The sequence below is a fragment of the Ovis canadensis genome, chromosome 3 (assembly GCF_042477335.2).
Source record: "Ovis canadensis isolate MfBH-ARS-UI-01 breed Bighorn chromosome 3, ARS-UI_OviCan_v2, whole genome shotgun sequence".
In the NCBI taxonomy this organism is placed as follows: Eukaryota; Metazoa; Chordata; class Mammalia; order Artiodactyla; family Bovidae; genus Ovis; species Ovis canadensis.
The window spans coordinates 161,446,681-161,462,192 of record NC_091247.1 but is presented as its reverse complement, the minus strand read 5'-3'; the positions used below and the strand labels follow the sequence as shown (position 1 = coordinate 161,462,192).

Genomic DNA, 15,512 nt, shown 5'->3' with positions numbered 1-15,512 from the left:
CCCATAGACCTTCTCTCCCATCCATTTAGGAATAACTGTTATATATTCTTTTGGAGTTCTGTATCTTTCTTTTCTTTTTAAAGTAGCAGAAAGCCAGCAAAAGGAAGGAACTGCGTAGTGGAGGAAAAAATCAGATTCATCTCCCTTTCCCACTCCCCAACCCCAAGTCTTGGCCAAGGATAGATTCTACCAAGATTTACAGTAGCCTGCATCTGTGTTGAGAAAGGTTTGCTCTGATATGAACTGGTGCCTCCTATTTAATAAATAGATATTAACCAAATACTTTATGTTACTTGTTATTCAAAAGCAGATGGTAGGGTAAAAGATTCTGTTGCAGCCTGGGAGTATTCATTCACAGTTCCCAGCTAGCCAGCACTCTCTACCATTGTTGTATTGGCCTTGCCCTACAAGCCTGAATCATTGCATTGTGATCTGATGGGCTGGTCTCACCTGTTGGTGCTGCAACATGACACTTCTCTGCCAGCTGTATTTTCAAGCATTTTCAGGACCATATCATCATTTTGCAAACAAACCAGTTGAATGGTTCAACTCTCCCACACCCCTTCCCACTACTCCACCCTAAATATAAGAAAGAGCAGACAGCCACCATAGACGCATTCAGACTTGAAATTAGCTCAAATTATTAGAGCACCACAAAAAGAGAGCTGCTTAAAACAAACCAAGAAGCCTGAATGTATAAGAACCTCATGTTTTGAATGACAGGGAATTCTGTGAAAGGCTTTTAGCTTACTAGTTGGTATAATGTAGCATAATTTAAGATCCTTGTACTTTAATATCTGCAAATGTCATTTCTGATTGTAGAGTACAACTTCTCTGCCTGATTTCATATTCTCGAAAGAACACCAATTTAAAACAAATTGAGTTCTCCTAACCCTACCTGACCCCCTGCTTCTCTCTCACAGTTATCAGTCAAGACAGAGGGAATAACTAATGTTGAAATCTTGGTTGTGTTTTATTTGTATTTCATCTTTGAACTTACAGTTAAGATCAAGCAGCTATTTCTTGTTTAAAAAATAATAATAAAAAATAAAGCTCCCTGCCTCAGACTGCCAAGTGAAACATTTCTTTAATCTATGGAATTTATTTTTTATGTATAGATTTCATGAAATACTTACTTTGAATTTTTTGTCTATCTGTATATGCTGTCTTCGTGCTGTCCACCGTAAAATGTGTGAGTTATTATAAACTCAGCATCATAAATCAAGGGACAGATGATATAAAAGATTACCCAATGCATTCCACTGATTCCATTCAGTTGACTTTTTTTTTTTCTTTCCTGCAGGTCATAGAGCTGAATATATGACTACAAGGTAGGAAAATATTTTAACATATTCATTGTGTCTCACTCTCTTCTCTCTTTCAACCAGCAACCAATTAAATGTTGCAAGAATGAACATATTTTGTTAATGAACTTGGAAGATAGTTTGGGCTTGACAAGACAGTAACAGGAAGTGTTTGGGGTTCTCATGAAACCAGAGTTGCCCTGGCAGATCTGAGGGTTTCCCACTGGAACTGTAAAGCTCTTTAATGAGTAGTGTCAGTTTAAAAAAAAAAAAAAAAGGATAGAAATTGAATGGGTTTGATTTATCTAATCCAAAGAACTTTAAATTTCTAAAAAGAGTCGGGAAGACTTTTGGTAATTTAGTTAACAAGCAATATTATGTGCATATGTACAGTGTCTGGCTAGTTACTTCTTGCTTCTGTATGTCATAAAAACTAGAGCTATGTTGAATATTCTTGGATTTTAGCTCAGTCCCTGTTCGGTTTGCTTTAAAATTTTAACTTTTAATGCCTAGTACAGTATTGCACTTCCTTTTGTTCTTCCTTTTTTCCCCCCTTTTATAAATTCTTAGAAAGCTTTTGAAGCTTCTGCTGAGAAGGAGAAGCCTTTTTGGACGCAGATTCTGATTTGGGTTTGGGAAAGTTTATGGCAACTTTTCTTTTTCTCTGCCAACATTTGTGCAATAGCCAGAAATTATCCTAATTGACATAACAAGACATTGCACCTTTAAAGTTGAGTTCTCTTTGAGGTAGGAGGCATTTAGAACACTGGTATGTCAGTTGTGGTAATGGTCAAGTTGATTTTCAGATTCTGTGATGTTCTTGCTAGGTAGTTTATTCAAAAGGAAACCCCTCTTATATCTTGGTGAACCAACCAGAAAGACATAGCTACTGACTTACCTAAACTTTATGAAAATACTAGTTTTTCTTCCCTATGTCAGTAACAAAGAGGCATATTACTCCTGCATGGTTATATATCAGTTGTGTCACAGTTAATGTCTCCTGTACGTATCAACTCTTTTACCTGTTTATAAATTATAATTCATATTAGGTACCCTTTTAAAAGATCTTTTTAAAGGCAGAAGTTCAAATATGTAAATTCTCAATGACTGCTATTAATATAATTGCCCAGCAGACTGGAAGACCCTCTGGAGAAGGAAATGGTAACCCACTCCAGTATTCTTGCCTGGAGAAAACCATGGATAGAGGAGCCTGGCAGGCTACAATCCATGGAGTTGCAAGAGTTGGACACAACTTAGCAACTAAACCACCACAGCAGACTTCATGTTCACATCCTTCTGACTGGTACTTCCTCTCATCCACATGGGCATCTTACATGGAAAGCCAGATTATCCAGAAATTGTGTGGCAGGGACAGGACCAGAACAAGTCACACGATTTGAATGTTGAATGAACGTGGAGTCTGGCGTCCACCTGGCGTGTACATAGTAGAGCCAGAACCATCGGTACACCAGTCTGCCTGCCAAGCCAGCTCCGCCATGGGAAGTACCTTGATGAGCTCTCAGTTTATTCTAACCTCAGGTCCCTCTCACAGCTTTTCATATTTGCTTCATACTTTAGATTCATCAGGAGAGGCACTTTTCAGACTTTTGGTAGACGACTCGAGACATTCCTCTCTTAGCCTCAGCCAGAGGTACTCTGCATCTCTAGCAATGTGGGAATAATTCTCCAGGGCTTTGCCTACAGCTGCAGTATTTGCTTGTCCCACAAATAAGTAACCAAACAGAATGAGCTTGTGTTCCTATTCCCTTAGCTTCCTCAGCTGCTCCAGATAGCACCAGATGTGAAGTTCTATTGGACCTTGTCATAATAACCACATTTTTCTAGTTTCTGTATTTGATGCTTTGTCTTCCTGGGGCCTTGCTGACCCTGGAGGGACTGTCCCTCTAACGGTTAGTCAGTTCCTAGAGATAGTAAAGGGCTTTCTTACGAGTGTGCCTTTTATATATAAAGCAACCAGTCCAGAGCCCATACCCTCAACCACCTCCTTTTTCAAGCCTTTATACGTAGGGCCGCTACTTACCTTCCCCAGTCACCCGAAGGCCAGTTGCCAGACAACTAGGGACAGCTCCCATCCCCCAGAGCCCACCAAAAGTATTCAAGGACTTGTCATTCAGTCAGTCAGTTGTATCTGGCTCTTTGTGACCCCATGGACTACAATACATCAGGCTTCCCTGGCCTTCACTATTTTATGGAATTTGCTCAGACCGTATCCATTGAATCGATGATGCCATCCAGTCATCTCATCCTCTGTCCCCCCGCTTCTCCTCCTGCCCTCAGTCTTTCCCAGTACTAGGGTCTTTTCCAGTGAGTTGGCTCTTCACATCAAGTGGCCACAGTATTGGAGCTTAAGCTTCAGCATCAGTCCTTCCAGTGAATATTCAGGGTTGATTTCCTTTAGGATGGACTGGTTTGATCTTGCATTGACGGACTAGCCAGTCTTAAACCTCCTTACCCTGCCTTGCGTGTTCCTTCCCATGGGAACCACAGCAAAGGCTCACATTTTCCCTCACTGTTTCTTCCTCCTGACTGCTATTTCCCCATGTGCCCCTCACCCCCATGCAGTAGCATGCCCTCGCCTCTTGGGAACTATGAGTAAGAAACAATCTTTCTAATGACAGTTGTCTTCTGATCTGTTGGCCTTACCATACTTGAATAAAAATCAGCTATGCATTTTAAAATACTTCTAAAATAAGGAAAAGAGTGGATGAAGTCAAGCACATATGGTTAAATTCATTGGTGGGCAGTTGTTTTGTTTGTTTATACCTACCAGATCCTTTCTTCAGTGAATGGCACAGAATTCAGTATATAAACGAAGTTTCAGAAATTTCAGCAGTGGTAGTTTATGACTTTCTACTTGGAGGAATTTTCCATATTTGTTTCTAGACACTTGCAAAGGCTCCTTTCAGCCTCTCAAGCACCATGGAGCTTCAGGCATTGCTTGCTGTACACTCCATCAGTCATATGAGCCCACCTGTTGGAAAGTCTTAAGATTTGGCTGTGGAAGGCAGTATCAGCAAGTTTGTTCCCCTGGCTATCCCAGTGGCTGTAGTGATATCTTAGGAAGGTAGCCAGGCTTCCACATAAACTCTTGGGCCTTTGTTTTTAAACTGGTCTTTTTGAACTTTAATGAACTGAAAAGGAAGTTCTTCCTAGACAGTTTGCTGCTTAATAAGGGGCTTTACCTGATTTCCAAGTGTGGTATATACCCTCATGAAAGTGAAAGTGTTAGTCACTCAGTTGTGTCCGACTCTGCGATCCCATGGACTGTAGCCCACCAGTCTCCTCTGTCCATGGAATTCTCCAGGCAGAAATACTGGAGTGGGTTGCCATTCCCTTCTCCAGGAGATCTTCTCAACACAGGGATCGAAACCAGGTCTCCTGCATTGCAGGAGGATTCTTTACCATCTGAGCCACCAGGGAAGCCCATGTCACCTCATATCTGCCTTCTAAGTAAGGAGTTCAAATCGGAATGTCCAGAGAAAGGTCTTCAGTCTCTTCTTCCATGTATTCCTTGCAAGAGAGTTGTAGAAGTTGAGTCATGTGATCCTGGTTCTCTTTGTTCTAAAGGGAGAGGGCAGAAGTTTCCCTCTTTCCAGTTACAAAGCAAGATGATGCATGATTTCTAAATATTGTACATGGTACCCTGGATGTGCCTATGCCAGAGAGACTGACTTGTCCATCACAGCAAGTAGACTGGGGATGGAGAGAGTTCAGAACAGAATAAACAGGTGCATCATAATTCTCTCCAGATAGTTAGGTGATGAACTAGTTTCTTTTAAAGAAATGATAATTCTTGTGAGCCTGGACCCACTGCCCCTAGAAGTAGCTTTGAAACAAAACTCTTATTTTTCACTTGTGACCCATTAATAGCTTCTTTTACATAAAATAAAATCCTAGTAACTACCTGAGGGATATCAAATAGATACAATGTTATTTGCCTTGAAGAATTACATTGTAAGTACAAATATTACATTTAATTTATCATATTGGGATCTTTCAGAGTCTTCATTTTTATGACATGTTGTGTTTTTTGTGTGACTTACAAGTCGAATAACACAGGTGTTGGTTTATAATGCTTGGCCAAAGAGCTTGCAGTTTCATTTGGTGATGCTTACCATTTTTAAAACAAACAAACAAATGTCAGTTACAAGAAAAGAATACTGTGACTAAATAGCTGGTATAGGTTTTGATGCATAAGTCAAAGTAAATGAATGGGAAAGGGAAAGGACTGTTTTCCTCCATGGGTGGGAGTGGGGGTGGGGAAGGAACACAAGAATTCCTGTGTCTTGTAATTTTGATGTGACCTATGGGTGTTTCATTTGTTGTTTGATTTCTGCCATGCTCAGTAATTATATTCCCTCCCTTAGGCCTCCAAATGTTCCCCCTAAGCCCCAGAAACACAGGAAGTCCAGACCCCGCTCACAGTATAATGCTAAGTTGTTTAATGGGGATTTGGAAACATTCATCAAGGTACTGGCACCAGCCATCTGGGTGGCTGATCTCCACGCTTCTTACTATAATGGTCTCAGCCTCTCATAAAAGGAGGCAGGTCATTATGTCCAAGTCTGTCCTGGGGCTCTTTGCTTTCCCAGAAAATCAATATAATATTTCCTGAAGTCAGAGAGGAAAGACTGTTTGGTTTGAGTGCCTTCAGAAGAGGGAATAAACGTGGGTATTATTATACTGGCAAAAGAGAAAGTCCTCTTCTTAAAAAAAAAAAAAAAAGCCATAATTTGTACAAAAAGGAAAAGAGCTACCTGATAAAATGCTTAAGTTCTACTCATGCAAATGAGACGGCACAAAATATACCTTGAAAGTCCATTGTTAGGCTAGCTTTGAAGCACAGCAAGTTTTGATTTCCCATGACTTGAGGAATTCATTATATTGGACAAATTGTAAGGCCCTGTGGTCTGTATCTGGATCTCTGCTGTGTTTACTCTGTCTTCTTTTTCACCCTGAATTTCTGATAATGCTTCTAGCCGAGGACGAAGGAATTCACACGCAAGACACCAGGTACTGTGCTCGAGGGAAGTCGCGGGCACAGCCTCTTTCACTCTTGATACCATTTTCAAATCACAGTCATGCTTGGCTTTAACTGGATTTTTTAAGGTCTTTAAAAGAAAAGTGTTTGCAGTTGGAAATTAGACCGGTTTATAAATAGGTTTTACTGAGGAAAGAATTATAGAAATCAAACACTGATTTTAAGGGGAGTAGTCCTCTAGTAAAACTGGATAAATGCTTAGGTTTTACATTATGTATTTGTCAAATATACCAAATTTTGTATATGTTTGATAAGAGAGTCAATATTAAATACCAGGTGCACATTTAATACTGGATATTGGACCCTCATGTAAATTATACAAAAAAGAGGAGAACAACCTAGGAGGCAGTGTTTCCAAAGACTGAACTTATATAGGAAACTACATCATTGATGATTTCCCTTAATGATATGTTACGGTGTCTTACTTTCTTTAAAGACCGATCTTTTATTGAATATGTACACTAATGATTACAAAATATGTGTGTGTGCATGTGTATGGATAGATAGACACATACAAACATACATACATGAAGAAATTTAAAGCCTCTGGCAATCTTTAAAAATGAATCCTAACCCTGGAACTGAGTGAAAGCCACTGGACAACCTAAAGAGCAATCACGAGTCTGTTGCTATTAGCCTTAAACCCAGAAGAGCCTTATTGGCTCTAATTTAATATAAAATTATTGTCAAATTTGATTATCTGGTTTCCCAGCCCAGGGCTTACAAACAGGAGCAAATTAGACGGAGAGAAGGGAACGATGAAATGAAAGCGCTGAGATGTGCAGCGGATGGCCTGGCAGAGAGAAGAATATAGAACAGCTCGTAGAGGCAGCTGTACAATTCCATTGTACTTGATAACACGGTATAAGAATGACTGCTGAAGATCATACAAAGGCACATGTTAAGTTTTTGAAAGATTTTTCATTAATAATAGTTAAAGGAAACCAAATTTAGGCGTGAAAGGAGGAACAAACCACTTAGCATGGAAAATTAACTTCTGTAAGCTCCTCTTCGTTCCAGACAGTGTTAAAGAATCTTTGGTCCTAGCAGTGAAGCAGCAGGTATCGTGATCTCTACACTTCTGAAGAGTGCTCAGTCAGTTGAGAACCCCACAATATCACTGTAACACAACAAAGGAAAAACTATTTTTCCTCTATTTCCCATGGGGAAACTGAGACCCAAAGGGATTTGTTTGAATGGTCAGTGGAGCATAGCCCATTGCTTCACTTCCTGTAAAAAATTCTCTACCAAAGCATCTGGTGTCCATGAAATTAAATTAAAACATGCACATTCATTATTTCTTGACTCCAAAATTCATTATATGAAATGAAATACTAATGATAGCTGAAGGATTAGCTAATTAGCTGAGTAAAGATGAAAATGTTTTTAAAATAATATGAAAACCTAAGACATTTCTATTTAGAACTTTCTTAGTGCAAACATTTTTCTTTTAATAACCTTTTATTCTTGGTTTCCCTTTTTGTTTTAATACTAAGTTCAGCCAGGTTGCCAACTAATAGCCTCCTTTCATCATTTACATTTAAATATTTGTTGCTCTTCTAGATTAAAGTATTACAGGAATTGTTCATATAAAGGTTACATCGCCTGAAATAAACTTGTATCCTAAAGAAAAATCCCCTCTCATAGTCAGTAAGTTTTGATAAAATAATATGGCCATTCTTGAGCCAACTAGTTCACATTAAAAAAGCATTTTTATTCTTCAGGATCTTCTTTAAGAAATTAATAAAGTTTATGCTCCTGAAACAAAGTGCCTAATTAGAGAAACTTAATGCAGGCTCCAGCAGTAATTGAACCATTAACTGGTTTATACACTGTTTATATTGTCTTAAAACTGAACATGAAACTCTCCCTCAAGAAGTATGCTACCCATTCTAGGAACAGTAAAAAGTTAGATTGCTGGCCTACAATCTATTCCCACTCCTTCCACTGTTTCTTAATTGGAAAGGTTAGTGGATTCTTAATAGTTCTAACATATTGAGGCAACCAAACTCTTCTTGTGTTGCAGAATGACATTCCCCATGAATTAGGACCTAATTTCAGCTAATCATTTGAAACCTTCATACTTCCTTCAAAGCTCTAATTCCTGAAAGAGCAGAGTCTGAAAAGTAGATGAAAAATAACTCCGTAGCCAGTAACCTTCTCTAACTACATGGAGTGCATGGCATTGACACATATTTAACTGTGACCTCAGCAGCTCCTTCATCTCATTTGTCATCCTACACATGTCTTAATACATTTGCAGAATTCACATTTGTTCAGTAGAGTGTGATGCTATATTACAAGATGTAGAGAAAGAAGGCCAAGAAATGTTCCTTCTAAGAAAACAAGATCTAATGGGGTGCACATTGGTGCCGTTTTTTTTTCTGCATCCTTAAAACATGAAAAAATAACAATGAAGTCTTTAGCGGGTAAGTCAGATCTGATGCAAACTAAATAAATACACGACACATTATGAGCAGCTATAAAGCAATTCTCGTATTATGCATTTGGCAACACATAAACCCTTTATAACTGTCATCATCTAGATGGTGGATTCTCGGGGGTGCTACAGAGAGGATCCTGAGATGGCTGAACGGTTGTGTTTGTTGACTAGTAAAGTCAGTTAGTCCTAAGATGCTACGGTTAGAATATACTGAGCTCTTTTTAGGTCCATTAGATTAATTACTTGTGTAAGTAACCTTTTTAAATATAAGTGATTTACATAATTCATTTTAGTATGTGAGCCTACATGCAAATAGAAAAGGTGAATTAGCTATGACATCCTTAGGCATATCAGAGTGAGTTGAAACAGAATTGCCTTCAACGTATTTACTTTGGTTTGCCTCAGAACTGAAATATACCTTTGGTCGTATATAATTTTATATTTGGCCCTTGAAGAATATTTTAGAGGGAGTGTGTTTGGAAATGATCATCTAAATGAATGAAATGCATTCCTTCAACTGTAAGCTTAAATGTTATGTGTGATTTGTCCCTCTGCTCTGCTGTTAACTGGTTTCCATCTCTTGACCCAGGACTCAGGACAGATCATCCCCCTCATTGTGGAAAGCTGTATTCGGTTCATAAATCTCTATGGTAAGCCCTAAACTGCAGTATTCTTACCTTAAACAATTACTAGGAGTCTTACAGTAAATGCGTCTTTCCTTTTAGTACTTATGGTTGGAAAAAGGGGGACCTGGAGGATGTGATGGACTCTCTCATGCTCTTTCCCTTCTATTATCTTTAGGTCTTCAGCATCAGGGGATTTTCAGAGTGTCTGGTTCCCAGGTGGAAGTCAATGATATTAAAAACTCATTTGAGAGAGGTAATTGCACGTCTGTACCTATAAGCAAACTTTGTTAAAAAGTCATCATTTTCTGTAGAGAAAAATGGCATACTCATCCTATATGTCTTTAAAACCTTTCTCTGCATTTATTTCTTTTTGGATGTTGAATTAAGAATCTATTTAGAATAGCTGAGAAATGAAGCCAAAATCATAAGGCTTTGTTATCAAGTCTAGAAAAGCATATGAGTTTTGTATCCTTGGTTTAGGACCAGCATTGGTAATCCTCAGCACACTGTCAAAGGTGGCTCATGAAAGGGTTCTAGAAAAGTAGCAAGAACACCTGTGGTCTGCATAGCAGGTGTTTGAGGTGACTCATCCAAGCTTCATGTCTACTCCCTTTATCAGGAACTCTCCTTCCTGTTATTGCCATCTCCAGACTCCTTCCCTGTGACCTTAGTTGGTGCCTTATTCTTTTTTTTTTTTTTTAATTTTAAAATCTTTAATTCTTACATGCGTTCCCAATGGTGCCTTTTTCTTGATCCCAACTGACTGTCAAATAAGTCCTCCTAAACTGTTCATTAGCACATTATGATGAGTATCAGGCAGACCCAGAATCAAGTCACACTCCTGCAGTCACTGATTGTGTGATTTGGGTCAAGTGACTAATCTCTTACTTTGGCCTCAGTTTCCTCATCTGCAAAATTCTAGGATTGGTGTGAGAAATAGATATAAGCCATGAACATGCTTGACTCTTAAGTGGTGGTTCTTAGCTCATGATGCTCTCCTATTGAAATGATTTGTCTTATGTCTACTTTTGGATACATCTGCACCTTCCTGCCCTTGCCTGAAAGTCAAGCCAAGGATGCAGAGGGAGGGACATCATGGCTTGGAGACAGGGCCACCTCTCTTGGTCCCATTTGTCCTGACTCAGACTTGGTACAAAGCCAAGTTTGAAACCGTGGTTGAAGAGGTCAACTTGGAGCCAGATTGTTTTCCCTCTTCCAAATCCTCTGAGTGATATGATGTATAGAGCAGAGGAGTCTACCCTCAAGAGCTAAGTATCCAAGTCACTTACATGGACCGTATTCAAGATAAATTGAAATATAGTAAAGCATCAGGTTCCTGTGCCATTGTAGGCAGAAATGGTTTTCCTACTTTTCCCTGGACAATCCCCTGGTATTTGTTGTTTGTTTGTGATCTCTTTGGGTGAGGCTTTCTCACGGTGGGAAAAAAAAAAAAAATTGTTTTGGTGAATTCATGTTCAGTGATTTCCTGCCCTAGAAGCAGAGAAAAAGGAACCACAAGTCCCTGAAAATAAACTGCCCCAAGGGGCAAAGAAAAGTTAAAATGCGGTGTACAACTTTTGTGAACTTGAGAAGAGCAGACCTATGAATAAAAAAAGGAGCTTGATGTAAGGTCGCACATGATGTTGGACTTCTTAAGAATTCTATTTCAGTTTAGTTCTCAGGAACGTGGACTTGTCAGGTCAGTCACCTAATAATTTAAAAGCACCCACCATAAAGAATAATGTAATTTCATGTTTGTGATATATAAATTTCCCACTTTTATACACGTTCTTTGGTACTGTTAAGGGTACGTTTTCAAATTCCTGTCTGATTTCAAAATCTCCTACTGCTGAAGTCAACTTTCAAATGTGCTATGAACACCACCATTCACTTTGAGAAACACTTATGTAATGGTATTTAATGTAGGTATTCACAATTAGTTGAGTCCTATAATATTTCTGATAAATTTTCCTGATCCATACAGCGTAGCCAGACAGACCTATGTTGTTTCTTTTTCCCCAGTAGGATACAAGACAGAGAATGTAGTGTTTGAATTCATGTCAAACTAAGATTACAGATTTTAGCTTTTAAAAAAAAAAGTTGGGTCCAATTATAAATCCCACACTATTTTATTTTAAGTTTTTAGGTAATTTGTAAGGGATTATTTGGTAGCATATGATATAAAAAAAGCTTTATTTTGGCCAACTATTTTTAGGTTAATCATGGGGTAGAATATCTAAGCCAATTATTTTAATTTTAGTAGCGTGTAATCTTTTAGTAGCATGTAATTAAAAGATACATGTATATATAGAAATGTGTGTGAGTATAGAAACATATTTTTGTTCAGAAATAAAAAGAGAAGCAATGTGCATGTAACTAATTTGTTGGTTTTTTTTTTTTTAGGTGAAAACCCTTTGGCTGATGACCAGAGTAACCGTGATATTAACTCAGTTGCTGGCGTTCTAAAGCTCTACTTCCGTGGGCTGGAAAACCCCCTCTTTCCTAAGGAAAGATTTAATGATCTGATTTCTTGTGTCAGTAAGTGGGCTATGTTATTGTTTGTTTGTTTTTTCCTCAATTCTTTCCCCACCAGCATTATTTGACTAACCAATTCCTGGAAAAAGCAGCAGCCCTGTATCTTCCTCCCCATCCATTACCCTATCACCACCGAATTTCTGAGACCACTTGTCTTGGATCCAGCGTGACTCATCCACCCAGCTGCGGCCTCGCCCTTCGCTGAGTGGGCTTTGCTCCTGAACATTACCCAGGTTCCACAGAGCCCAAGAGCTTCCCACTTAGTAGCTGGGACAGAACAGAGAAACAGATGCCAACTCACTGCAGGCAAGGTGGAAGCTGTAAGCATGGAAATGTTAACTGTTTTTTGGCTTTTGGCTTGTGGTCTTTTCCACCATCTTTGTTACTTGGGAAAAAAAGGTGAAAGGAGATAAATGATCATTATTCCAGTGCAGGAACAGTAGGTGGTAATTATCTGTCAGTGGGCATCCCCAGCTAATAGGCAGAGTGGCTCTGGGAGCATGTATGATGTATTCTGAAACCCATAATCAGCAGAGCAAAGCATTGCTTTTTCTTCAGGTGGTAGGGGGCTCTTGACACTATAGGGAAGAAGGTGAAAATAATAATACTGGGAATGAGCCACATCCCATGTGTCTGTAAACTCAGTGTCCCTTTAAGTCCACGTTCCTACGCAAGGCTGTTGAACTAACCTAAATTACACAGTGAGGGCTTTTGTGAGAATCAGGCTTTACTCTAATGAACAAACCTCCTCCCCCATCTCCCCCACTACCCACCTGGATCAGCAAGTCCGAGGGACCTCAGAAAATCTCTCCACTCACCCTGGCTTCCCCTTTCCTGTCGCCAGTGCTTTGGTTTCTCACTGGGAGATCCTCCTCCTACGTTTTGCCCTCTTTCCTTTTTCCTTTTGCTTCATGCCAGACACTCCTCTTGGCACTTTACATGTATGAACTTATTTCATTCTCACGGCCCTGAGATTGATGGATTGATGTTCTCCTGATTTTATAGGTGATGAAACTGAGGTGCGGAGAGGTTAAAGAACTTTCTTTGAGCAAGGTGGACCTAGGATTTGGACCCAAGCTGTTGGAGTCAAAAGCCTAGGTTCAGAAGGGCAAATTGAGTTTTATGTTACCGTCACCACCTCCCACCTCTCCCCCCGCCCATTTAGAATCTGTTTCATTGTTTTCCACCTGAAAACAGACTCCTTGGTATGGCCAGTTCATAGTATAGATTTCTTCCTCCATCTGATCTCTCTCCTTTTGTGCACTCATCTCCTGCCACCTGCTCAACTGACTTGGTTTCAATGATAGCAACCTGCAGAGTTGCTGGACCATTTCCCACCTCCATGCCTTTGCTGGTGCTGCTATATCTGCTGTCCCTCATGGCCATTTGACATCCACAGGGAAGGATGTGCTGAACTGGCACTCCTCCCAAACTGCCATCCACCCTAGCACCTGAGGCAGCATTAGTCACTTTCTCCTCTACTAATGTTCCATTGTGTACCTCTGTCTGTAATTTTTCTTAAAGCCCCACATTACAATTTTTTAACCACTCTCTGTCTCCCTCTACTAGAGAAGAGGCTAGTAAGAAGAGGAAGAACTAGTAAGAGGAAGAAGGCTAGTAGGAAGAGGCTAAGAGCATAGGTTCTAGACTCTAACAGCCTAGGTCCATATCTAGGTCCACATTGCTCACCAGCAAGTTTTTTAACCTCTCTGTACCTTAGTTTCATCATCTATAAAATCAGGAGAACATCAGTCTATATATCATAGGGTTGTAAGAATGAAATGAGTTGATACATATGAAATGCCAAGAAGAGTGCCTGGCATGGAATCTGTTCAAGGCAGTGCCTACATTTAGCTCCACGGGCGTGTGAGGTCTTGATGGATTATTACGTTCTGTAGCCCAAACACTTGGCCATAGTTAATGCCAGACATATGATGAGTGCATAATGCATAGTTAAATAGAATTTAAATTAGGAGTCAACATTCCACCAAAATCATTTTTAAATATTCGTTTATATTTTTGACTGTGTCAGGTCTTAGTTGTGGCTTATGGGATCTTTTATTGTAGTGTGCAGGCTCTTTGTTGCAAAGCATGGCTCTCTCCCTCTAGTTGTGGTCCACAGGTTCTCTAGTTATGGTACACGAACTCCAGAGCACATGGGCCCTGTGGTCGTGGCACATGGACTCTTTAGTTATGGAGTGTTGACTTTCTTACTCCGAGGCATTTGAGATCTCAATTCCCTGCTGCTGCTGCTGCTGCTGCTGCTGCTGCTGCTGCTGCTGCTGCTGCTGCTGCTGCTGCTGCTGCTGCTAAGTCACTTCAGTCGTGTCCAACTCTGTGTGACCCCATAGATGGCCGCCCACCAGGCTCCCCCATCCCTGGGATTCTCCAGGCAAGAACACTGGAGTGGGTTGCCATTTCCTTCTCAATTCCCTGACCAGGGGTCAAACCAGTGTCCCCTGCATTGGAAGGCAGATTCTTAACCACTAGACTAACAGGGAGGTCCCTTCCCCCAAAATCATTTTGTTGGCAAGCATGCCTAAAGTCCTAGATCTCATTGAGTAGGAATTCCCCGATCATAATTACCTTCACCCCCACCCTGTACAGTCTGATGCTTGTGTGGAATTCAGAAGTGCGCCTGTGTGTCCATTCCATGACCCTCACGTAGCTTGAGTCATCACAGCAGCTTCTGACCCAGCTGGAAAGAACTGAGAAGACGCTGTCACACTTCTGGAATTCCCCTTTGGCCATGTGCAAAGATTTTCCTCACCAGCCTAGCCAGAAAGTTTATATCTGCAAAAAATTATAAGCACTCTCTAATGTTCAGTGGTTTTCTAGATACATAGATCATCCACATTTATGTTTACACATACCAGCTGGGTAAAGACTACTGGGCTCCATTGTCAGTTACTATTGCAGATTCACATCACACTTTCGTTGAATGAGAAATACTATTTCATTATGATTATGAAAAGCTGAAGCCTTGGAGGCAGAAAGATCTAGATTCAAATCCTAGCTTCACCGCTTAGCAGCTTTGTAACCTTGGGCAGAGATCAATATTTAATCTTTTAAAATATATATTTCTTCATCTACTTCATAGAGTCTGTGTGAAGCAAAAGTAGACAATCCGTACTAAGTGTTTCTAGCATCATGCCTGGCACACAATGAGCCTCAGTATATGTTGCTCACAACATATAGTGCAGTATATGTTGACATGTTTACAGATGTCACAGCTACTCCTACTGCAAACTCAGGTCACATAGGCCAATACCTGGGTTAGCCATTTACCAGTCTTACCTGTTCAAAACATGTGTTTCTTTGCTATAATTATTTCACAAGCATTTAGAAATGATGTTAGTTTAACCCAGACATTGTGTTGGTTCCGGCATGATTTTTCCCAAGACAGTAAATGTGTTACAATCAAAGACAAGCTTTCTTACAAGCAGATGTGAAGCAAAATAATAGGATCATAAAGGAAAAAAATGGAAAGTCTGCAGAAATATCTTTTATTGCAAATAATGCCTTACATAAAATGCTACAGG

At 39.9% G+C, this 15,512-nt stretch overlaps 1 protein-coding gene across 3 annotated transcripts in view; it reads left to right on the top strand.

The window, feature by feature from the left end:
- Positions 1-15,512, top strand: part of SRGAP1 (SLIT-ROBO Rho GTPase activating protein 1) — a 298,264-nt gene that overhangs the window by 247,318 nt on the left and 35,434 nt on the right. For 2 of the 3 annotated variants that reach the window (XM_069584748.1, XM_069584750.1), the window contains exons 11-15: positions 1,304-1,331; positions 5,693-5,795; positions 9,399-9,459; positions 9,611-9,688; positions 11,839-11,973. In XM_069584748.1, the coding sequence (XP_069440849.1) occupies positions 1,304-1,331; positions 5,693-5,795; positions 9,399-9,459; positions 9,611-9,688; positions 11,839-11,973 (405 nt within the window). Of the gene's footprint in view, positions 1-1,303; positions 1,332-5,692; positions 5,796-6,304; positions 6,339-9,398; positions 9,460-9,610; positions 9,689-11,838; positions 11,974-15,512 lie in introns of all 3 variants that reach the window. The other variant, XM_069584751.1, reaches the window with a different exon arrangement.